At 46.6% G+C, this 26224-nt stretch overlaps 1 protein-coding gene across 1 annotated transcript in view; it reads right to left on the bottom strand.

Moving 5' to 3' along the window:
- The window catches only part of LOC126474892 (facilitated trehalose transporter Tret1-like), an 83211-nt gene that overhangs the window by 18481 nt on the left and 38506 nt on the right, over nucleotides 1–26224 (bottom strand). Inside the window, exons 4-5 of the mRNA XM_050102384.1 lie at nucleotides 13793–14101; nucleotides 3571–3676 (exon numbers count right to left, since the gene is read on the bottom strand). Of these exons, the coding sequence (XP_049958341.1) occupies nucleotides 3571–3676; nucleotides 13793–14101 (415 nt within the window). The remainder of the gene's footprint in view (nucleotides 1–3570; nucleotides 3677–13792; nucleotides 14102–26224) is intronic.

Genomic DNA, 26224 nt, shown 5'->3' with positions numbered 1-26224 from the left:
TCCCGGCATTTGCCTGAAGCGATTTAGGGAAATCACGGAAAACCTAAATCAGGATGGGCGGAGACGGGATTGAACCGTCGTCCTCCCGAATGCGAGTCCAGTGTGCTAACCACTGCGCCACCTCGCTCGGTCGTCCACAGTGTACAACACCACAAGAAGACCGATATCTCACCATCAGTGCTCGCAGAGGGCCACGGAGTACTGCAGGTAGCCTTGCTCGGGACCTTACTGCAGCCACTGGGACAGTTGTCTCCAGACACACAGTCCACAGACGATTTAACAGACATGGTTTATTCGCCTGGAGACTTGCAAGGTGCATTCCACTGACTCCTGGTCACAGGAGGGCCCGTAAGGCGTGGTGTCAAGAATACAGCACATGGTCATTGGAACAATGGTCCCAGGTTATGTTCATGGACGAGTTTAGGTATAGTCTGAACAGTGATTCTCGCCGGTTTTCCTCAGGCGTGAACCAGGAACCAGATACCAAGCCCTTAATATCCTTGAAAGGGACTTGTATTGAGGTTGTGGTTTGATGGTGTGGGGTGGGATTACGATTGGTGCACATAGACCCCTGCATGTCTTTGGCAGACGAACAGTAACAGGTCAGGTGTATCTGGACGTCATTTTGCACCAGTATGTCCACCTTTTCAGGGGTGCAATGGGTCCCACCTTCCTCCTGATGGATGATAACGCACGGCCCCACCGAGCTGCCATCGTGGAGGAGTACCTCGAAACAGAAGATATCAGGCCTGCCTGTTCTCCAGACCTAAACCCCATCGAGCACGTCTGGAATGCTCTCGGTCGACGTATCGCTGCACATCTTCAAACCCCTACGACACTTCAGGAGCACCGACAGGCATTGGTGCAAGAATGGAAGGCTGTACCCTAGCAGCTGCTTGACGACCTGATCCAGAGTATGCCAACCCGTGGTGTGGCCTGTGTGCATGTGCATGGTGATCATATCTCATAATGATGTCGGGGTACATGTGCAGGAAACAGAGGCATTTTGTAGCACACGTGTTTCGGGACGGTTTTCTCAACTTATCACCAATACCGTGGACTTACAGATCTGTGTCGTGTGTGTTCCCTATGTGCCTAAGCTATTAGCGCCAATTTTGTGCAGTACCACGTTGTGTGACACCACATTCTGCAATTATCCTTAATTTATGAGGATGAGTGCATTTTTCGACAGGGCAACACGCTGCTCCACACATGACACGTGTCTCTATGAAGTGTCTACATGATGTTGAGATACTCCAGTGGGCAGCAAGATTCCCAGATCTGCCTCCGATAGGACGTGTGTGGGACCAGCCGGGATGTCACCGCTGTCCCAAAGCGAGTAACCAGGATATCAAGGACCAGTTGCAACAGTTGTGCAGCCGCTTGTCTTAGAACAGCGACAACAGATTTATGACACAATTCCCAACCGAATCAGTGCAGGCTTGCTGGTTAGATGGCGTGCATCGTCATACTGATAAGAGGGCCTATGCTTCCAAGTACTTTGCAAATTTGACTCGATTTTGTAATCACTGAAATAACATCACATACCCTCTCAACCAGTGAAGTTTCGTTTTCTCCTACTCTTCTGCATGCTTCTCTTTCTTTATCAGGCATTGCATATATATTTTACTTGAATAGTAGCAAGAGTAACGGACCTATTCAGAATAATAATAAAATTAATACTTGTCACTCCCATGACGCTAACGTATCACACTTCTCTGCTCTAATACGAGGTGCGACAATAAAGTAATGAGACTGATTTTCTTTGTAAGATGTGGCAACCCTGCAGGCTTGCGTAGGCACATTATCTTTGACCTTGGTCTATAAGCTGCTTCTAGTCCAAGCGGGACATCGATGCAACTGCTCTGTCATGAGTTGTGCTGTAATAAGTTAACACGTGTTTGTGTCTCTCGTCACGGAAATGGAACCGCATAACACTGCGCAATGGTATGCCATTTCCTTTTGGATTAAATTGGGTGAAAACACGAAGACAACTTATGGTAGGCTTCAGAAGGCTTTTGGAGATGAGGTTATGTCAAGCGCTCATGTTTTTCGTTGGCATAAAATATTTAGTGAAGGCAGAACGAATGTTGCAGATGAAGACTGCAGTGGACGACCATCAACTTCACGGACCGATGTCACCTTGGCCAGGGTGCGTGAACTCGTACGATCTGATCGAAGATTATCCGTGAAAATGATTGCAGAAGAACTGAACATCAATAGAGAAACGGTTCGTCTGATAATAACTGAAGATCTTGGTACGAGAAAGATTTGTGCAAAAATGGTTCCCAAAAATTTCACACCACAACAGTAATTTTTAACCTCACAACAAATTTCAGTACTACCACAGCCACCTTATTCACCAGATATCGCTCCGTGCGACTTTTTTCTATTTCCAAGAGTAAAACGGCGGTCAAGGGACACCATTTTGAAGCAACACAAGATGTCCAAAAAGCTGTGACGACGGTTTTGGAGGATACGACAAAAGATGAGTTCCAGAAATGTTATCATCAATGGCAGAAGCTCTGGAAAAAGTGTGTGCAGTAAGAAGGGAACTAATTTGAAGGAGACATCACTAAACTTGACTAAAACGGTAAGCAACATTTTTTTTCTCATCAGTCTCATTACGTTACGGTCACGCGTCGTATACACTTGTATAAACTGAAAACTATTCGCCAGTTTTCCGCTGTCACAACTTTGGAGTGTAACGTCTCGTAGACTAGGAAAGTGTGTTTCACGTCTGCAATCTAGAAGGGGCAGTCAAATGAAAACGAGATAGACGGAAAAACGTAAGTAAACTATTATTATTTCATAAGTAATAGCCGTAATTGTTAATACATTATCCCCTTTGTGAGACAAGTCGGTCAATGCGACCGTCTAAAAATGTTTGCAATTGCCTATGGAACCATGATTGTACCCAGGCGTGGATCTCTTCATTCGAAGAAAATCGACGGCCGCAAATGCGTTTCTTCACGGCTCCAAAAATATCGAAATCGCATGGGCGGGCGTCAAGATTCTATGCAGGATCAGTAATGCACTTTTGCACCGTAGTCGAAACAACTTTGCAAGGTGTAGGCGGGCGTTATCGTACAAAAGAATGATGCCGTCCATCAAGATTCCTGAACGTTTGGGCGTAATTTCGCGCTTCAATTTTTGGAAAGTGTTCACGCATCCTGCATACGGTCCAAATCTCATCCCGTACGTTTTCTATATTTTTTGACCGCTGGAGGAAGGTTTTTGACAAAGAGGTGCACTCCTGCATGGTTAAATAGGGAACCGCAAGCATTTTTCCATGAAGGTACTAACCGTCTTGTCTCACAGTGGAATAAATGTTTTAACAGTTTTGGCGCTTACTTTTGAAATAATAAACAGTTTATTATTGTTTTCCTATCTGTCTCCTTTTCATTTGACTGCCCTTTACACTCACTCATTCACACACACAAACACACACACACACATGCACGCATATAAAAACAGCGAGAGTAGAGTCAAGGATTGCGGGAAGGCATAGCGACTAATTTTTTCGGATAAACATGACTCCCTAGAAACTGTTGCTGGCCGGCCGCTCACCTGGCGAGTAGACGAAGATGTAGACGACGAGCGACGTGACTGGCAGCCAACCAAGCGACGATGCATCCTGGTATTCCAACACATAGAAGTATGTACCCAGAGCAACCTGAAAAAACGACACGTATATTATGATTAATTTCCTACTAATTTCACATTATTATTTACAGTTAACAATGAAATACATCTCGTAATTGTGCCAATAACTTCTGTAACAGTTATCGGTTTATTTTACTACAACGAATATCACATAATCCTAATTGAGCCGTAGTAAAAATTGCTGTTTTGAAAAGCGCGCCGCAGCGCGTAGTGTAAAGCAGTCCCCTCCGTTGCTGGCGGTGGCGCCGCTGTGGCAATCGCAGCTTTGGTGTCACCATCTGGTGGGAAAAGGGAAAAGTTGCCTGTTCACGTGCATTTAAGGGGAGCTATGAGCAGCTCTGCAAGGGGTCAGTCAGTCTGCGTCAGTCGTTCAGTCTCGGCGAGTCTGTCAGTCAGTCAGTCTGAGTCGGCCAGTCGAGCTGAGTCTAATCGGTTGGTCAGCCGGGTCAGTGTGCGGCAGTCAGTGTCTATCTGTCGTCCGGAGTTCTAGTATGTGTTAGGCCTCCAGTCTGCTCGAGTTTGCTCAGGCAATGGATATTGGCGGTTGGATTGATGGGTAGGTCGGTCTCTTCCCGGGGAAGGGATGTCGGGTAGCCTGAGGGCATGTTTCCTCTGCAGGGGTGAGTCTGACTGAGTGAGCGCTTAGTCAATGTCGGGCTGCCGTCTGGAGTGCGAGGATGTCTGTCGTTCGGATCGACTTTAAGGCCGGTTGGATCGATCGGTCGGTCTGTCGCGCACTGAGGCACAAGATAACTCGTCCGTCTTGAGCGTCGGCGCATGTGAGGTCGCCACGTGAGTCCAGTGGGCCGCGCCGTATAGCGAGGAGTAGTGGCTTCGCGGCCGACACGAGAGCAACAGGAGTCAACCCACGACATCGGTCTGGCCGGCGCTAGCTGCGACGCCGTGAGTCGGGAGATGGGCGCGTCTGCGTCTTCCTGCGTCCGTTGAAGCGCCTGGAGGTGGACGGTTCGGGAGAGCGATTTCGGGGTGCTGCACTAGGTCTTCGCCAGAAATCTCAGTTTATTAGAAGTTAAGTGACTGGAGATATGTTGTGCCATTTACTTGTTAAATTCTACTTGTTTGTTGTTCAGTCTCTCGTCCCCAGCTTGCTCGTTTGTCTCTAGTCCGCATTTGTTAGGCAGTTAGTGTAGGTCTGTCTGTCTGTCGGTGTGCCATACAACTCGCTTGAGTTGTCTCTCGCTTACTCCGTTTGGGGGCGTACGAGGATAGTTCTGTTCTTGGTCACGGCAGCCTACAAACATTTTACGCTGGCTCTGTCATGTTTGTCGGATTCGGTGTTAACGAATTTATAGAATTAAGGTAAAGGCCGAATTCCTGAAATATGTTTTTATCTTGCCTATCATCTTGCGAGGCGGTATATGTATATGTATAGAGCATGTGGTACACTTTATGTAAGTCTGAATTTCATGGGTTTTATTTAAATAGTCATTTTTATAAAGTTGCCACCCTTCCACCGTAAGAGCCCTTTTAAAAACAAATTGCACTTTCGGTTCATAAAATGGTTCAAATTGCTCTGAGCACTATGGGACTTAACTTCTGAGGTCATCAGTCCCTTAGAACTTAGAACTACTTAAACCTAACTAACCTAAGGACATGACACACATCCATGCCCCAGGCAGGATTCGAACCTGCGACCGTAGTGGTCGCGCAGTTCCAGACTGTAGCGCCTAGAACTGCTCGGCCACTCTGGCCGGCCAGCTCCCAGGCAGCACCGCTGTGATCTCTATGCCTTCTGAGCCCCCAGTCATGCCTCGTCGTAGATCACGAGGGCCGCTCTCTTCGTGCCCACGGTGTTTTTCGACACCCTCCTGGGTGGGCTGTCCAGATTTTTTTTTTGGGGGGTGGGGGGGGGGGGCTGCATGCTTTGTGGCAAGGAAGGACACCCACTCCCATCCTGCCCCATGACGACACTGTACATGCCTTGCAGTCTGTAGTTGTACTGGACGCCACTTTCATACAGAAGTTATTTCTCACACTCCACCTTTATGACGAGAACGTCAGTTTCCAGGTGGATACTGGGACCACCATTTCTCTGATCAAGCTAGCAAAGTATGCACGACTGAACTCGCTTGAGTTGTCTCCCGCTTACTCCGTTTGGGGGCGTACGGGGATAGTTCTGTTCTTGGTCACGGCAGCCTACAAACATCTTACGCTGCTCATTACGCTATTCGTTGTTGATCAACATCGGCTACTAACATTTTTGCCTCGATGTCTTTCCATTGTTTGGGTTCTGTATCTTAAACGAAGTCAAAGTTGTAGCCACTGCCGTCCTTTTCCAGGAACTGCACGATCTTTGCTCGGCGTTTTCATAGCTATTTAAATCGGATTTGGGTTGCATATTGGGTTTTTAGGCCCACATCACCCTTTAGCCAGACGCCACGCCTCGTTTTCATCCTGTCAGGACCGTTCCAGTAGTCTTACATACTGCATACTGTGGTGAGGCAGGAGCTTGATTGTCTCCAGGCTGCTGGAGTTATCGAACCTGTGGAAACTAGCACATGATCCACCCCCCCCCCCTCTCCGTCGAACTGAAGAAGCCCAATGGACCAATGGTTCTCTTTGATTATTCTAGGCTACCATCGCTGGTTGAAACTTAGCCTGTGCTCGAGACAGTAGACCTCATTACCAAACTTATTGCTGGGGAAAGCTAATCAAAGATCGACCTTACTAATGCTTATCTTCAGTTGCCTTTAGACGAGGAATGTCAGAACATTGTTGTCAACACTCTCTTCGGATTCAATAAGTACACACAACTCCCATTTGGCATTGCCTTGGTGCCATCAATTTTCCAAAGGTATCTGAAACAACTACTGCAGAGTATTCCATCTTTTGTGAATTATCTTGACGATTTTATTGTTACAGGGACCCTCTCATGAGGAGAATTTGAAAAATGTCCACACCCTCTGTACCACCCTGCAGGACGAAGGTCTGCGTTGTCTTTTGGAGATGTGTCGATTTTTTCAACCAGAAGTAATTTGGGGCACTGGTCACCAAAGATGGAATCAGGTCTACTGATCGAAATGTCGGCACCATCGAGTCTCATCTCCACCCAAATAACCTAACAGAACTGCAGGTGTTTTCTGCTAAAGTCAACTATTATTCCAAGTTCCTCCCTCAGGCAGCCCACGTTTCGCAACACCTCAATCATTTGCATAAGAAAGGAGTGCCCTACAACTGAACTCCTGCCTGTGATCAGGCTTTTAGCCTATTAAAAGCTGTGCTGAAATCCGCCCCCGGTCTCACACCTTTTCCTTCTGGACGTCTGATGCTTGTGGCAGTCAACGCATCAGACTATGGCATAGGGCGGTTCTGGTGCACAGGAATGAGGATGGCTTTGAACAACCAGTTGCTCATGAGACCTACTTACAGATCCAATATAACGCATTAGCAATAGAGTTTGCCTTAAAAAAATCTCATGTCTACCTTTTTGGCGAGAAATTCTCTCTTGTCGCATATCACAAGCCCTTGGTTCCCTCCTTCTCCCCCTCGGTCAAACCTTCTAGAGTGAGTAGCCCAACGCTTACAGTGCTGGGCATTATTCCTGAGTGCTTATAATTGTACCATAGTGTTTAAGACCATGGTAAAACATTCTAATGCTGACACCTTGTCGCATGTACCCGCTGGACATGACCTTGACCTTGATTTTGACAAACAGGAGGTGTTCTGTTTTCACGCTGATGCTGCATGGCAGCATATATTTGATGGTTTTCTCTTTACAGCCGCATGTGTCACCGCCACCACACACTACGATCCCACCCAGTACTGTTGGGGATGTCTCACATGAGCGCTTTGGCTCGCCGACGCATGTATCAATAGTGATGTCAAGTGAATTCTTCATAGTGTCTACAGCACCAAGCAGAACCTCAACAGTCATTTGCACCCTGGCCTATACCCTGCTACCCCTAGGACAGTATCCACCTAATTTTGCAGGCACATATTTGGGATTGATGTGGTTGCTCATTGTGGATGCCTACTCGAAATACCACTAAGTGGTATGCACGATGTCCACCACAACCGATATCACCTTCACCGCCCCAGCCCAGGTTTTGGCCATCGAAGGGTTACCCCATTCTTTAGTTTCTGTAATGGCCTCCAATTTATGGTGTCTGCTTTCAAAGAGTTCTGTGTGGCCAATGGCATAGAACACATTCTCAGTGTTCCATTCCATCCTTTCTCAAACGGTGAAGCAGAAGGTCTCTTTCAGACCTTCACGCCATCATGCAATAATGAAGAAGGCTGATGAATCCTCTGCCACTACCTTAACCCTCACCCTGTTTTTGAGCACTTGCCACTCCATGCCAATTGGTGTTCGTATCCCTGCCAAGCTGCACAACGGACAGAAACCACAGACACTTCTTCATTTTATGATACTGACCCTCCCGCAACCCGCTCTAGGCCGTCGTGGCGTTACACACCCAGTGCAACTGTGAGGGCCCACTCCTCTGGAAGTCCTGCGGCTTGAACGCCAACAACCTTAATGTGTGTTGGGTTACATCTGTCCAGACACAGAAGGGGCCTGAGTGCCACCGCCACCACAACCAGCTCCGACCTCGAGCTCGGATGGAACACCCATCACCACCCCTTCCCCTATCACTCCGTATTTCAGTGATCATGGGGCTGTTGCCATTTGCAACTGCCTGCAACTCTCTATAGGCGCTCCAGCACCGCCTTCTGCTTCTGTGGGAATCGGAGGAACCCTCCGGTGCCCTCACCACTGATCACTATCCCTTTACCCATCTGGCAGTCTACATCCACATCTACGTGATTACTCTGCTATTCACAATAAAGTATCTGGCAGAGGGTTCAGTGAACTACCTTCAAGCTGTCTCTTTCTACCTTTCCACTCTCGAAAGGCGCACTGGGAAAACGAGCACTTATCGTGATGATGATTTCTCCCTATGTAGGTGGGTTCCACCAGAATGTTTTAACAATCGGAGGAGAAAACTGGTGATTGAAATTTCTTGAGAAGATCCCGTCGCAACGAAAAACGCCGTTGTTTTAATGATTGCCACTCCAATTCACGTACCATGTCTGTGGCACTATCTCCCCTATTTTGCGGTAATACAAAACGAGTTGCCCTTCTTTGAACCTTTTCTATGTCACCCGTCAATCCCACCTGATGCGGATCGCACACTGCACAGCAATACTCCAGAATAGGGCCGACAAGCGTGGTGTAAGCAGTCTCTTTAGTAGACCTGTTGCACCTTCTAAGTGTTCTGCCAATGAATCACAGTCTTTGTTTTGCTCTACCCACAATATTATCTATGTGATCATTTCAATTAAGGTTATTTGTAGCAGTAATCCCTAAATATTTAGTTGAATTTACAGCCTTCAGACTTGTGTGGCTTATTGCGCAATAAAAATTTATCGGATTTCTTTTAGTACGCATACGAATAACTACACATTTTTCTTAATTCAGAGTGGATTTCCACTTTTCGCACCATACAGATATCTTATCTAAAAGATTTTGCAATTAGTTTTGGTCATCTGATGACTTAACAAGACCGTAAAAGATAGCATCATCTGAAAACAATCTAAGACGGCTACTCAGATCGTCTCCTATGTCGTTAATATACACTCCTGGAAATTGAAATAAGAACACCGTGAATTCATTGTCCCAGGAAGGGGAAACTTTATTGACACATTCCTGGGGTCAGATACGTCACATGATCACACTGACAGAACCACAGGCACATAGACACAGGCAACAGAGCATGCACAATGTCGGCACTAATACAGTGTATATCCACCTTTCGCAGCAATGCAGGCTGCTATTCTCCCATGGAGACGATCGTAGAGATGCTGGATGTAGTCCTATGGAACGGCTTGCCATGCCATTTCCACCTGGCGCCTCAGTTGGACCAGCGTTCGTGCTGGACGTGCAGACCGCGTGAGACGACGCTTCATCCAGTCCCAAACATGCTCAATGGGGGACAGATCCGGAGATCTTGCTGGCCAGGGTAGTTGACTTACACCTTCTAGAACACGTTGGGTGGCACGGGATACATGCGGACGTGCATTGTCCTGTTGGAACAGCAAGTTCCCTTGCCGGTCTAGGAATGGTAGAACGATGGGTTCGATGACGGTTTGGATGTACCGTGCACTATTCAGTGTCCCCTCGACGATCACCAGTGGTGTACGGCCAGTGTAGGAGATCGCTCCCCACACCATGATGCCGGGTGTTGGCCCTGTGTGCCTCGGTCATATGCAGTCCTGATTGTGGCGCTCACCTGCACGGCGCCAAACACGCATACGACCATCATTGGCACCAAGGCAGAAGCGACTCTCATCGCTGAAGACGACACGTCTCCATTCGTCCCTCCATTCACGCCTGTCGCGACACCACTGGAGGCGGGCTGCACGATGTTGGGGCGTGAGCGGAAGACGGCCTAACGGTGTGCGGGACCGTAGCCCAGCTTCATGGAGACGGTTGCGAATGGTCCTCGCCGATACCCCAGGAGCAACAGTGTCCCTAATTTGCTGGGAAGTGGCGGTGCGGTCCCCTACGGCACTGCGTAGGATCCTACGGTCTTGGCGTGCATCCGTGCGTCGCTGCGGTCCGGTCCCAGGTCGACGGGCACGTGCACCTTCCGCCGACCACTGGCGACAACATCGATGTACTGTGGAGACCTCACGCCCCACGTGTTGAGCAATTCGGCGGTACGTCCACCCGGCCTCCCGCATGCCCACTATACGCCCTCGCTCAAAGTCCGTCAACTGCACATACGGTTCACGTCCACGTTGTCGCGGCATGCTACCAGTGTTAAAGACTGCGATGGAGCTCCGTATGACACGGCAAACTGGCTGACACTGACGGCGGTGGTGCACAAATGCTGCGCAGCTAGCGCCATTCGACGGCCAACACCGCGGTTCCTGGTGTGTCCGCTGTGCCGTGCGTGTGATCATTGCTTGTACAGCCCTCTCGCAGTGTCCGGAGCAAGTATGGTGGGTCTGACACACCGGTGTCAATGTGTTCTTTTTTCCATTTCCAGGAGTGTAGATCAGGAACAATACAGGGCCTATAACACTTCCTTGGGGAACGCCGAGTATTATTTCTGTTTTAGTCGATAACTTTGCGTCTATTACTACGAACTGTGACTTTTCTGACAGGAAATCACGAATCCACTCGCATAACTGAAGCGATATTCCATAGGCTGGCAGTTTTGTTAGAAGACGCTTGGTGAGGAACGGTGTCAAAAGCCTTCTGAAAAATGTAAAAATATGGAATCAATTTGACACCCCCTGTCGATAGCACTCATTACTTCATGAGTATAATGACCTAGTTGTGTTTCACAAGAGCGATATTTTCTGAATCCGTGCTGACTGTCAATAAATCGTTTTCTTCGAGGTAACTCATAATGTTCGAACACAGTATATGTTCCAAAACCCTACTGCAAATCGACGTTAGTGATATGGGCCTGTAATTCAGCGGATTACTCCTACTTCCCTTTTAGGGTATTGGTGTGACTTGAGCAATTTTCCAGTCTTTAGGTACGGATATTTCTGTGAGCAAGCGGTTGTATATAATTGCTAAATATGGAGCTATCGTATCAGCATACTCTGGAATGAACGTGAATGATATACAATCTGGATCGGAGGCCTTGCGTTTATTAAATGATTTACGCTGCTTTGCTACGCAGAGGGTATGTACTTCTATGTTTATCATCTTGTCGGTTGTTCTTGATTGGAATTAAGGAATATTTACTTCGTCTTCTTTGGTGAAGGAGTTTCGGAAAACCGTGTTTAATAACTCTGCTTTAGTGGCACTGTCATCAGTGACTTCACCGTTGCTATCGTGTAGTGAAGGTATTGATTGCGTCTGGTGTGCTTTATGTATGACCAGAATCTCTCTGGATTTTCTGCGAGATTCCGAGACAGAGTTTCGTTGTGAAAATTGAAAATTATTGAAAGCATCTCGCACGGAAGTGCATGCTATATTTCGGACGGGTCCAAGCCGTTACCACACCTTCTTTGCACGCCCCCCCCCCCCCCTTCGCAGCACAGTCTGGGGCGCTTCCGCGCATACGCGCTTGAGGGGGGGGGGGGGGGAGGGTTCAGGTATTCGGCGCAGTAGAGGTTGAATGCCCATCGAAGCAGATGGACCTCGATAGCTGATAGATAGGGTGTCACTTGTCCTCAGTTCATTTCACACTGCTAATAAGTCTGGAATTTAATCCAGGACTTTGGCGCAGATACTTGTGGTCAAAAAGTTTACGCCACCACCTCTCAAAAATGGTTCAAATAGCTCTGAGCACTATGGGACTTAACATCTATGGTCATCAGTCCCCTAGAACTCACAACTACTTAAACCTAACTAACCTAAGGACATCACACAACATCCAGTCATCACGAGGCAGAGAAAATCCCTGACCCCGCCGGGAATCGAACCCGGGAACCCGGGCGCCACCACCTCTCCTTCCCTTACTCTGGCCAAATAAGCTCGTGTCCAAAATTAAAGGAGCAAACGGAAATTTTGCCAGGTTCCGTTTATTTTGCCACAAAGCAATACAAACAGGTGATAGTTAAGTAGAAACAATGTAAAGAACTTAAACAACTACAATATGCGTAACGGTAGTGAAAGATGTTCTTCCCTTTTTCCAACTTAACGGATTTACATACACATTCTGACAATTGGGTGATGTGCTCAGTATTGGGTGTGGCCACCTCTGCCAACAATACAGACCTGACAACGATGGGACATACTGTGAACGATGTCATTAATCTCATGTTGAAGCAATAACTCCCACTCTTCCCGCAGAGCTGCTCGCAAGTCTTGGAGAGTGGTTGGTGGACGCTGACGTGATAAAACCCGTGTCCCCAGGCGTGCTCTGTGGGATTCAAATCGGGAGAGCGAGCAGGCCACGCCATGCATGCAAATTCTTCCAAGAAAACATCAACCACCTGTGCCCTATGAGGCCGAGCATTGTCGTCCATCAATACTAAGTCTATGCCCACAGCACCTCGCGTCACCCTCTCATGAGGTCCCAAGATCTCGATACCTGACAGCAGTTAAACTTTGCCGATTCAACCGCACAATTCCATGAAGAGGTGTTCGAGTGGTCAAAATTATCCTTGCTCACACTGTCAGGGACCCTCCTCGAACTGGAATACTTCCCGCAATGTCTGGATCCTGAAGTTGTGTTAAATGCGAATCCGTCGAGAATCGCACTCCAGACCAAATCGCGACTCATCTGTGGAAAGAACGTTGTCCCACTGTTCGACCGCCCAGGTGGCATGTTGACGGCTCCACTATAGACTTTCCCTTCTCGTGAAGACGTGTCAGAGGCACACATACAGCAGGTCTACGACAATAAAGGCCACCCTTCTGAAGCCTTCTGTACGCCGGTTGCCTTGATGCAACACGTTGAGTGGAGGATGCGAGGTCGGGTGCCAGTGTCATGCAGTGCTAAGGCAGTACCGTCGTGCCCTTACAGCCAAATAAAATTCTTCTCTTTCTGATGTCCCACATGGCAGGTCCTGATTTTCGGGATACAGTTTTGGTCTCTATAAACTGTCGCCACATTCGAGAAACAACAGAACGATCCACATTAACTCATCGGGCCACAACAGTTTCAGACTGTCCTTGCTCCATTCTTCCTACGGCCCTGCACCGCAGAATGTCTGGTGGGCATCTCCCATATGCCATACTGCGCCGTCTTGACTGTGTACACAGCGATGGTGGAAGTGGGACTACCCAGCAAACACTACCTCGTTTGATTGGTGCCCTGACGTCATTACTGGCGTGGTTGTCTCTTGAACTAGAATGCCATCTTTAGAACACTGTAGTACGGACATCTGTTGACAGTTTGTATATCATGAATTAGACACATAAAGGGGAAATAGCGGTTTGTTGCTTTAATTTTGGACACAAGTGTACCAGCAGTGAAAATTTCATCCACCAGCAGGATTCGAACCGGCTTACTTCCGAGTCCGGTGCTGCTGTACAGTCGAGTCTTAGCGTCCTCGACTACTGACGTGCGTATCTTTCCTAGTGTTGCAAGCTTAACGGCCAACAATTTACTTTGTTAATCATTTTAAATTGGGATGTGGTTGCATGTGGTGACGAGATGGAGATACTTGAGGGATCTCGCCTGGTACTGCTTACGTCAGCGATGGCCATGCCCACGGCGGAGATGAGCAGCAGCGGCTTGCGGCCCAGCCGGTCTGCGGCGAGCGGCGTGATGCACGAGGCCACGATCATGACGGCGCCCACCACGATCTGCGACACCTCCGCCCCGAGGCCGGTGTTGGCCTGCTGGAAGATGTCCTGGCCGTAGAAGAGCACCGCGTTGATGCCCGACAGCTGCTGGAACAGCACCAGCCCCAGGGACAGGCACAGCGCCAGCACGTTGCCGCGCACCTTGAACAGGTCGCCCATCGACGCCTTGTTCCGCCGCAGCTCCTCCGCCGCTTCCTGCCGACAACACACACCGTCACATGTTATCGGTATCGGGATTTCACAAATCGATGTTTCAATATCGGTAATGTATTCTCTGAGACATCATAACACTGGTGTTATATATGTGAAGATAGTAACAGTTCTCAAAAGAACAAATACCATTGATGACTGTGCAGCTTCTCTAGAATAAATGATAATTAATTCAAAACCCACAGCTGCCGACAGGTGTTGTTGATATACCTCGATGGGGACAGCTGAAAGCTGTTCTTTCGAGAAAAAATGGTCCAAATGGCTCTGAGCACTATGGGACTTAACATCTGAGGTCATCAGTCCCCTAGAACTTAGAACTACTTAAACCTAACTAACCTAAGGACATCACACACATCCATGCCCGAGGCAGGATTCGAATCTGCGACCGTATCGGTCGCGCGGTTCCCGACTTAAGCGCCTAGAACCGCTTGGCCACACCGGCCGGCTTTCCAGAACGTTACTATCTTCATATATACAGGGTGCTACAAAAAGGTACGGCCAAACTTTCAGGAAACATTCACCACACACGAAGAAAGAAAATATGTTATGTGGACATGTGTCCGGAAACGCTTACTTTCCAAGTTAGAGCTCATTTTATTACTTCTCTTCAAATCACATTAATCCTGGAATGGAAACACACAGCAACAGAACGTAACAGCGTGACTTCAAACACTTTGTTACAGGAAATGTTCAAAGTGTCCTCCGTTAGTGAGGATACATGCATCCACCCTCCGTCGCATGGAATCCCTGATGCGCTGATGCAGCCCTGGAGAATTGCGTATTGTATCACAGCCGTCCACAATACGAGCACGAAGAGTCTCTACATTTGGTACCGGGGTTGCGTACACAAGAGCTTTCAAATGTCCCGTAAATGAAAGTCAAGAGGGTTGAGGTCAGGAGAGCGTGGAGGTCATGGAATTGGTCCGCCTCCAACAATCCATCGGTCACCGAATCTGTTGTTGAGAAGCGTACGAACACTTCGACTTAAATGTGCAGGAGCTCCATCGTGCATGAACCACATGTTGTGTCGTACTTGTAAAGGCAAATGTTCTAGCAGCACAGGTAGAGTATCCCGTAGAAAATCATGATAACGTGCTCCATTGAGCGTAGGTGGAAGAACATGGGGCCCAATCAAGACATCACCAACAATGCTTGCCCAGACGTTCACAGAAAATCTGTGTTGATGATGTGATTGCACAATTGCGTGCGGATTCTCGTCAGCCCACACATGTTGATTGTGAAAATTTACAATTTGATCACGTTCGGATGAAGCCTCATCCGTAAAGAGAACATTTGCACCGAAATGAGGATTGACACAATGTTGGATGAACGATTCGCAGAAGTGTACCCGTGGAGGCCAATCAGCTGCTGATAGTGCCTGCACACGCTGTACATGGTACGGAAATAACTGGTTCTCCCGTAGCACTCTCCATACAGTGACGTGGTCAACGTTACCTTGTACAGCAGCAACATCTCTGACGCTGACATTAGGGTTATCGTCAACTGCACGAAGAATTGCCTCGTCAATTGCAAGTGTCCTCGTCGTTCTAGGTCTTCCCCAGTCGCGAGTCATAGGCTGGAATGTTCCGTGCTCCCTAAGACGCCGATCAATTGCTTCGAACGTCTTCCTGTCGGGACACTTTCGTTCTGGAAATCTGTCTCTATACAAACGTACCGCGCCACGGCTATTGCCCCGTGCTAATCCGTACATCAAATGGGCAAATGCCAACTCTGCATTTGTAAACATTGCACTGACTGCAAAACCACGTTCGTGATGAACTCTAACCTGTTGATGCTACGTACTCATGTGCTTGATGCTAGTACTGTAGAGCAATGAGTCGCATGTCCACACAAGCACCGAAGTCAACATTACCTTCCTTCACTTGGGCCAACTGGCGGTGAATCGAGGAAGTACAGTACATACTGACAAAACTAAAATGAGCTCTGACATGGAAATTAAGCGTTTTTGGACACATGTCCACATAACATCTTTTCTTTATTTGTGTGTGAGGAATGTTTCCTGAAAGTTTAGCCGTACTTTTTTGTAACATCCGGTATATAAGAAGATAGTTACTGTTCTCAAAAGAACAGATACCATTGATGACTGTGCAGCTTCTCTAGAATAAATGATAATTAATTGAAACCCTCAGGTGCCGACAGGTGTTGTTGATATACCTCGTTGGGGACAGCTGAAAGCTGTTCTTTCGAGGACAGTTACTATCTTCATATATATATAGTTAAAGGTTACCCAGCCACTGACCTTCGTCTGTGCGAAAGCGCACAGGTTGCCCGAACTCTTACGGGAATCGTCACCTTAGTGTGCGCGAGTAATGAGTGGATAGGCAAATATCAATTAGGTACATTACGTATGTGGATTGTGGACAGTTGGGAATGTGGGTCTCACGGGAAGCGTGCAAGGGATAAGTCCCTGTAGTCGCGCTATTCATCTGTTATTCAAGACCTGCTCTCCCTTTTACACTCAGATTTGGATTTGAAGACAGTTTGGAAATTTCTGGACCTATTTCCCCCTCATTTGATTTGACAGTTCTTATAATGCTACAATGATATTCCGGGTAGGGATTGTGCCCTTTTAAGCAGTCAACAAGAACAGCTGTTGGCTGAATGAAGGATTTGGAGTCTCTAGCAGTCATCTGAAATGAAACAATATATTCACTTCCCAGTGACAGAGGTGTCCCATATTTCTTGTCATAAATCCGTAATATGCTTCCTGATTGACATGTGCATGTCTACTTGAGTACTTAGCATTTCACCCAGCACATAGTTGTTCTCACTCATACATACAGATCAACACTAAGGACCCCAAATACAACTTACAGTGCACAATTTACTGTACCTAATGCATCTGGTACGGTAGTTCCTCTTTCAGCAGCCTTACTCTATGCATCCTTAAGTTCAGACCATAGTCCACTATGATTGCTAGTCCTGCCTCCGTGTAAGAGATGAATAATTAACTATGCATTACTACCAATTTTGTCAACAATACCCCAATTTTTAAGCATGGTACAATTGTGTGTGTATTAAAGCTTGATTTCTCATCTAGATGAACCACAAGTAACAACTGAGGCTACTGCACATAGGCACATCATTTAGTCTGGTTTCAGGATAACATAACATATGTATACTTGTGAGAAATGTAACAAGTTTATTTACTCTGCGCCATCCCTTATCTGTGTCAAGTGGCACTGTCACATTCATTTCTAGTTGCAATTTACTGTTCCCCTTGGCTAGTAGCAGCACAGAGCAACCACTCTATGCACACACCAGTTAATACAATCTTTAAAGTTAACCTGGACATTTAAGATGCTTCGCCTGCACAAAATATTCACTGATGATCCAAAACATTATGACCACCTGCTTAACAGCTTGTTTGTCTGTGCTGAACATGGGGATGTAGGTGAACAGGAAGAGAAGTTCCGAAATCATAACAATCGGAAGAGCCGAAATTTGACTCCTTATTTGCTATGTATACAGAAGTTCAGATTTATAAGGCAAAAGAAGACGAAATTGGGAGAAGAGGGTGCACAAGTATTCACACGATATGAAGCATCAGATAAAATGAAAATTACAGAAGTTTAGTCAATGAAGCCCCTATTAGTTTGACACGAGTAAGAAAGAGAAATGTTAGGAAATAGGACCAACAGTGTAACATGCTAGTGCGTTACCCAGCTTGTAGGCGATATGATCTTACGCTCTTGTGGCAACTGCGTCTGTCGGTTGTCCACGGGGTCCTTAGTGATCGTCACGTTCGCTACGCGCTGTCTGCTCCAGAAAAACGAAAAAAGTGAGTCTGAGTGACCCTGCTGGGTCGTATTTGAAATTTCGGTCCCACTAGACTGTCAGGGTAGGCAGTATTTTCTGTCGCCAACCTAAATGGCCCTGCCTACAAAAGGGTATGTCTGTCTTACCAGAAAGTTATGGGGGAACTTTCAGAACTATGTGATTGCCATTACCTGGCTGGTTCTAACAGGAATGTGACCCTAAGTTACTGATGTTCTTCTTCAAACCAAGGGGTTTCTCTAACGGCCACCGCCATCCAAATGACCACCAACAACTGCCGTATCAAAACCATTGCCTTTATATACTATATACTTAGAGTCATCAGTATTTTGACTGGTTAGATGCGAGTTACCACGAATTCCTCTTCTCCACCCTACGTCCTCAGTTACTTGTTGAATGTGCACTACTGGGCATTAAAATTGCTACACCAAGAAGAAATGCAGATGATAAACGGGTATTCATTGGACAAATATATTATACTAGAACTGACATGTGATTACATTTTCACGCAATTTGGGTGCATAGATCCTGAGAAATCAGTACCCAGAACAACCACCTCTGGCCGTAATAACGGCCTTAATGCGCCTGGGCATTGAGTCAAACAGAGCTTGGATGGCGTGTACAGGTACAGCCGCCCATGCAGCTTCACCACGATATCACAGTTCATCAAGAGAAGTGACTGGCGTATTGTGACGAGCCAGTTGCTCGGCCACCAATGACCAGACGTTTTCAATTGGTGAGAGATCTGGAGAAAGTGCAGGCTAGGCAGCAGCCGAACTTTTTCTGTATACAGAAAGGCCCGTACAGGACCTGTAACATGCGGTCGTGCATTATGCTGCTGAAATGTAGGGTTTCGCAGGGATCGAATGAAGGGTAGAGTCACGGGTCGTAACACATCTGAAATGTAACGTCCACTGTTCAAAGTGCCGTCAGTGGGAACAAGAGGTGACCGAGACGTGTAACCAATGGCACCCCCCATACCATCACGCCGGGTGATACGCCAGTATGGCGATGACGAATACACGCTTCCAATGTGCGTTCACCGCGATGTCGCCAAACACGGATGCGACCATCATGATGCTGTAAACAGAACCTGGATTCATCCGAAAAAATGACATTTTGCCATTCGTGCATCCAGGTTCGTCGTTGAGTACACCATCGCAGGCGCTCCTGTCTGTGATGCAGCGTCAAGGGTAACACCAGCCATGGTTCAAATGGCTCTGAGCACTATGGGACTTAACATCTGAGGTCATCAGTCCCCTAGACATAGAACTACGTAAACCTAACTAACATAAGGACATCACACACATCCATGCCCAAGGCAGGATTCGAGCCTGCGACCGTAGCAGCCGCGTGGTTTCGGACTGAAGCAAGTAGAACAGCTCGGTCACAGCGGCCGGCAAAAGTCACAAAATCGGTTACTTCCCTGTTACTCCGTCTGTCTCGGCCAGTGCGTATATACTGGCGACTCATTGCAGCAACACGCCAATAAGCACCTGAAGACGCCGAGCAACTGCGTCGTTGAAATATTGTGCAGCTTCCACATTATCCGACGCGAAGCTCGTGAACTAGTGAAGCAGCCACTACGTCGGGAAAGTCTCAAACACGACACTACACTGTTTCATAATGCGACACTGCACACACTATCAACTGACACCAGGACCATTGCATCTCCATATTGAGAGAGAGGTTGAGCTCGGAAGGGGGACAAAATATTAATATTATCCACTGTATAGCTTTGGAGGAAGGTTTTCGGGCAAAGAAAAAGAAAAGTATGATAGTGTGAAAGTTTGGTGTGAAATGTTACCCAAATACTCCTATACTATATAGAGCTTATTGTTAACAGGTACTTTTTAATTGCCTTTTTAAATGATTTTGTTTCAGTAATAATAATATCGTTGTGTGACCAAACGGTCTGGTACAAGCTTTGCAATTGGACGCCGCTTCAGAAACTTAACGTCTGCCAGAGCCAACGGCCCTTTTATTTCCACGTTTTTTATTTCGTTGTTTATATTTTGTTTTTTCTTGTTTTCGTTTCTTCGCCCCTGTCATTCCTTTCTGCTCGCCATAAATGTCTTCTTTGGACTGGATTCTGTCTGGCATGGTTGCACTTAAGTTCTCCTGAAAGTATGGTTTCTTCTCCGATGTACAACAAAGTATCCTCGCAGACATAAAAATAGCTGTTGCGTTGTAAGTACTGTCTAAACGAACCTAGAATTCGTAGTACATCTTCGTGACAAGAAAACAGCGGTACAATGAGAGTGCACTTTTGTACTGTAAAGTGAATTGTTGCAAACATCGACGCATTTGGAGTGACTGAATTGAAACACTTCTTTTTAAAAAAACTAAAATTCTTAATGTAAATAGTAAAAAATAAATAAAAAGGCCTCTTCATTCGTCATGAACTTAAAAGCTCTGTCAGTAACCTATTTTCACTGAAAAACGGTTCTCCTTCTTCTTGAATGGAAAAGTGTGTGTGTGTGTGTGTGTGTGTGTGTGAATTCCTAAGGGACCAAACTGCATAGGTCATTGGTCCCTAGTCTTACACACTACTTAAACTAAGTTAAACTAACTTATGCTAAGAACAACACACACACCCATGCCCGAGAGAGGACTCGAACCTTCGCGTTGAGTGGCCGCGCATCCCGTGACAAGACGCCTTAAACCGTGCGGCCACTCCGCGCGGCTGGAAAAGAGAATCCTTAACATTTTCACAAACGGAAATACGCCTTAAGACAAGAAAAGTGACGCTCCACGAAGGAATTATCCAAATTGGACGGAAATCGGTAGATGTGACGTACATGTACAGACAAACAAATGATTAGAACTTGAGAAAAATTGGATTATTTATTCAGGAGAAAGAGTTTCACAAACTGAGCAAGTCGGTAATGTGTTGGTCCACATCTGGCCCGTAAGAAAGCAATTATTCGGCCTGGCACTGATTGATAGATATGTTGAATGTTCTCCTGGGGGAAATCGCGCCGAAGTCTGTCCAATTGGCGTGATAGATCACCAAAAACCGGAGTTAGTTGGAGGCTGCTGTCCATTATGCTCCAAGCGTTCTCAATTGGGAAGAGATCAGATGACCTTGATGGCTTAGATAGGGTTTGGCCAGCACGAAGAGAAGCAGTATAAACTCGCCGTAAGTGGGCGGGCACTATCTTGCTGGAAAGTAAGGGCAGGATGGCTTCCCATGAAGGGCTACAAAACGGGGCATAGTATATCATTGACATTCCAATCCCAAAGAAAGCAGGTGTTGACAGATGTGAAAATTACCGAACTATCAGTTTAATAAGTCACGGCTGCAAAATACTAACACGAATTCTTTACAGACGAATGGAAAAATTGGTAGAAGCTGACCTCGAGGAAGATCAGTTTGGATTCCGTAGAAATGTTGGAACACGCGAGGCAATACTGACCCTACGACTTATCTTAGAAAATAGATTAAGGCAAACCTACGTTTCTAGCATTTGTAGACGTAGAGAAAACTTTGGACAATGTTGACTAGAATACTCTCTTTCAAATTCCGAAGGTGGCAGGGGTAAAATACAGGGAGCGAGAAGCTATTTACAATTTGTACAGAAAACAGATGGCAGTTATGAGAGTCGAGGGGCATGAAAGGGAAGCAGTGGTTGGGAAGCGAGTGAGACAGGGTTGTAGCCTATCCCCGATGTTATTCAATCTGTATATTGAACAAGGAGTAAAGGAAACAAAAGATTAATTCGGAGTAGGAATTAAAATCCATGGAGAAGAAATAAAAACTTTGAGGTTCACCGATGACATTGTAATTCTGTCAGAGACAGCAAAGGACTTGGAAGAGCTGTTGAACGGAATGGACAGTGTCTTGAAAGGAGGATATAAGATGAACATCAACAAAAGCAAAACGAGGATAATGGAATGTAATCGAATTAAATCGAGTGATGCTGCGGAATTAGATTAGGAAATGAGACGCTTAAAGTAGTAAATGAGTTCTGCTATTTAGCGAGCAAGGTAACTGATGATGGTCGAAGTAGAGAGGATATAAAATGTAGACTGGCGATGGCAAGGAAAGCGTTTCTGAAGAAGAGAAATTTGTTGACATCGAGTATAGATTTAAGTGTCAGGAAGTCGTTTCTGAAAGTATTTGTATGGAGTGTAGCCATGTATGTAAGTGAAACGTGGACGATAAATAGTTGAGACAAGAAGAGAATTGAAGCTTTCGAAATGCGGTGCCACAGATGAATGCTGAAGATTAGATCACACAACTAATGAGGAGGTATTGAACAGAATTGGAGAGACGAGAAATTTGTGGCACAACTTGACTACAGGAAGGGATCGGTTGGTAGGGCAAATTCTGAGGCATCAAGGGATCACCAATTTAGTATTGGAGGGCAGTGGGGAGGGTAAAAATCGTAGAGGGAAGCCAAGAGTAGAATACACTAAACAGATTCAGAAGGATGTATGTTGCAGTAGGTACTGGGAGATGAAGAAGCTTGCACAGGATAGAGTAGCATGGAGAGATGCATCAAACCAGTCTCTGGACTGAAGACCACAACAACAACAGCAACTGCTGTGATGTAAAAATGCCGCGGATGATAACCTAAGGAGTCCTGCTATGAAACCAAGTGGCACCCCAGGCCACCACTTCTGGCTGTCGAGTGTAACGGCGGGCGACATTCCCATTGATATCCCACCGCTATCCATGTTGTCTCCAGATACGTCTTCAGCTTGGAATCTCATTGTCTGGAGCAGAATTGCCTTCAGTGAAGCGTCCCGCTCAATTGAGCCACGATGTAGCTATCTATTTGGGACATATCGACTGGTCGCAGTCGATCTCTGATTTGTGAAAAGAGCGGCGAGTTGAATAGAATTATATCACAAGCTGAATAGCCACAAGCTGAGATACACATTGGGGTCCCAACACTTCATAAATATCTTTCAGCCACAGTATGCTTTTTGCGGATGATGCTGTGGTGTATCGAGAGGTTGTAACAATGGAAAATTGTACTGAAATGCAGGATGATCTGCAGCGAATTGACGCATGGTGCAGGGAATGGCAATTGAATCTCAATGTAGACAAGTGTAATGTGCTGCGAATACACAGAAAGATAGATCCTTATCATTTAGCTACAAAATAGCAGGTCAGCAACTGGAAGCAGTTAATACCATAAATTATCTGGGAGTACGCATTAGGAGTGATTTAAAATGGAATGATCATATAATGTTGATCGTCGGTAAAGCAGATGCCAGACTGAGATTCATTGGAAGAATCCTAAGGAAATGCAATCCGAAAACAAAGGAAGTAGGTTACAGTACGCTTGTTCGCCCACTGCTTGAATACTGCTCAGCAGTGTGGGATCCGTACCAGATAGGGTTGATAGAAGATATAGAGAAGATCCAACGGAGAGCAGCGCGCTTCGTTACAGGATCATTTAGTAATCGCGAAAGCGTTACGGAGATGATAGATAAACTCCAGTGGAAGACTGCAGGAGAGACGCTCAGTAGCTCGGTACGGGCTTTTGTCAAAGTTTCGAGAACATACCTTCACCGAAGAGTCAAGCAGTATATTGCTCCCTCGTACGTATATCTCGCGAAGAGACCATGAGGATAAAATCAGAGAGATTAGAGCCCGCACAGAGGCATACCGACAATCCTTCTTTCCACGAACGATACGAGAATGGAATAGAAGGGAGAACCGATAGAGGTACTCAAGGTACCCTCCGCCACACACCGTCAGGTGGCTTGCGGAGTATGGATGTAGATGTAGATGTAGATGTAGTATGAACTCGACTTTCTCGCGGACTGATATTTTTGCTGTCAATGGTAAACGCGGAGTGTACATGGCTATATACAAACGAAATGCACCAATGTTTTGAGGTAGGTGACCTTTGAGACACCCCAAGGGCCGTCCGTTGTGGCCGAGCGGTTCCAGGCGCTTCAGTCTGGAACCGCGCGACCGCTACATTGGGGTCCCAACACTTCATAAATATCTTTCAGCCACAGTATGAACTCGACTTTCTCGCGGACTGATATTTTTGCTGTCAATGGTAAACGTGGAGTGTGCATGGCTATATACAAACGAAATGCACCAATGTTTTGAGGTCGCCGGCCGAAGTGGCCGTGCGGTTAAAGGCGCTGCAGTCTGGAACCGCAAGACCGCTACGGTCGCAGGTTCGAATTCTGCCTCGGGCATGGATGTTTGTGATGTCCTTAGGTTAGTTAGGTTTAACTAGTTCTAAGTTCTAGGGGACTAATGACCTCAGCAGTTGAGTCCCATAGTGCTCAGAGCCATTTTTTTTTGTTTTGAGGTAGGTGACCTTTGAGACGCCCCAAGGGCCGGCCGTTGTGGCCGAGCGGTACCAGGCGCATCAGTCTGTAACTGCGCGACCGCTACGGTCGCAGGTTCGAATCATACCTCGGGCATGGATATGTGTGATGTCCTTAGGTTACATAGGTTTAAGTAGTTCGAAGTCTAGGGGACTCATGACCTCAGATGTTAGGTCCAATAGTGCTCAGAACCATTTGAACACACCAAGGCAACAAACACGTTCGCTGTTTCACCAAGGGGGTGAGAGAAGCTCTTCGGAGTGTAGGAGGACAAGGCGTCGCAGTCTGCAATAAGCTGAAGGCTTGTTTCGGTGCCCCAGGCGTGCTCGGGCAGAGCAAATTGTTTGCGAAGTGCGCGCTAATCACGAGTAATGGCTTCACGGCCTCTCTCCGGCATACAGATTTAACGTGGTGCACATTATCAAAGACCGACCATATACCAAATATTTCTTTACTACAGATAGCCAGTTACTATCTGTGTGATTAGAGGTGCTATTAAGTTCTGTGCTTCTGACATGACAATTCATATTGCACTGGTATCAGATGTCATTCTTATCTTGCAGTAGGCATACTGAAGTTTCAAGCGAGATTGTGTTAAAGTAATGTCAGTTTGTCATTAGAACAGTAAACAGATTAAAAATGACGCCAGACCGCTCGTTGAGATAGTGGTCTTCATGTAGGCTCATTAATTTTCACTACTGTTTCTTTCCATTTCCTTTTAGCTGGATATTCAGAGTTCAAGTACTTGCTTCTGTGGCCGGAAACCATTGATGTCATATCGCCTTCATTGTCAGAGAGGAACGTCGTGTGAAACAACTCTCTATGCTCTTCGTACATCTATAGCTGAAATGGAGGACAGTGGGACGTCAGCTGGTATAAATTTATATTAAAAATGAAGAAATTCCTTCAGCTGTATTTCAGGAGTCAATTTTATTTTGGCAACTAGTTTCAACGTTGTAACGACGTCATCGTCAGGCCCATACACTTGTTGTCGTCAACTGCTTGCGGCTGATACCAGCAGTCAGTGGTGAGATACGGACGTGCTCCGTGTGGGAGGTGGTTAGTAACTCAACAAGTGTTTGGGCCTGAAGATGACGTTGTTACAACGTTGAAACTAGTTGCCAAAATAAAATCGACACCTTAAACACAGCTGGAGAGATTTCTTCATTTTAATACACTACTGGCCATCAAAATTGCTACACCACGAAGATGACGTGCTACACACGCGAAATTTAACCAACAGGAAGAAGATGCTGTGATATGCAAATGATTAGCTTTTCAGAGCATTCACACACGGTTGGCACCGGTGGCGACACCTACAACGTGCTGACATGAGGAAAGTTTCCATCCGGTTTTTCATACGCAAACAGCAGGTGACCGGCGTTGTCTGGTGAAATGTTGTTCTGATGCGCGTGTAAGGAGGAGAAATGCAGACCATCACGTTTCCGACTTTGATGAAAGTCGGATTGGAGCCTATCGATATCCAATGACTGTTAGCAGAACATGGAATCGGTGGGTTCAGAAGGGTAATACGGAACGCATTGCTGGATCCCAACAGCCTCGTATCACTAGCAGTCGAGATGACAGGCATCTTATCCGCATGGCTGTAACGGACCGTGCAGCCACGTCTCGATCCCTGAGTCAACAGATGGGGACGTTTGTAAGACAACAACCATCTGCACGAACAGTTCGACGACGTTTGCAGCAGCATGGACTATCAGCTCGGAGACCATGGCTGGTGTTACCCTTGACGCTGCATCACGGACAGGAGCACCTGTGATTGTGTACTCAACGACGAACCTGGGTGCACGAATGGCAAAACGTCATTTTTCGGATGAATCCAGGTTCTGTTTACAGCATCATGATGGTCGCATCCGTGTTTGGCGACATCGCGGTGAACGCGCATTGGAAGCGTGTATTCGTCACCCGGCGTGATGGTATGGGGTGCCATTGGTTACACGTCTCGGTCACCTCTTGTTCGCATTGATGGCACTTTGAACAGTG

This window comes from Schistocerca serialis, chromosome 4, assembly GCF_023864345.2.
Source record: "Schistocerca serialis cubense isolate TAMUIC-IGC-003099 chromosome 4, iqSchSeri2.2, whole genome shotgun sequence".
Classification (NCBI taxonomy): domain Eukaryota; kingdom Metazoa; phylum Arthropoda; class Insecta; order Orthoptera; family Acrididae; genus Schistocerca; species Schistocerca serialis.
Note: the sequence above shows the minus strand (reverse complement) of the source record. Positions and strands in the feature narration are given on the sequence as shown.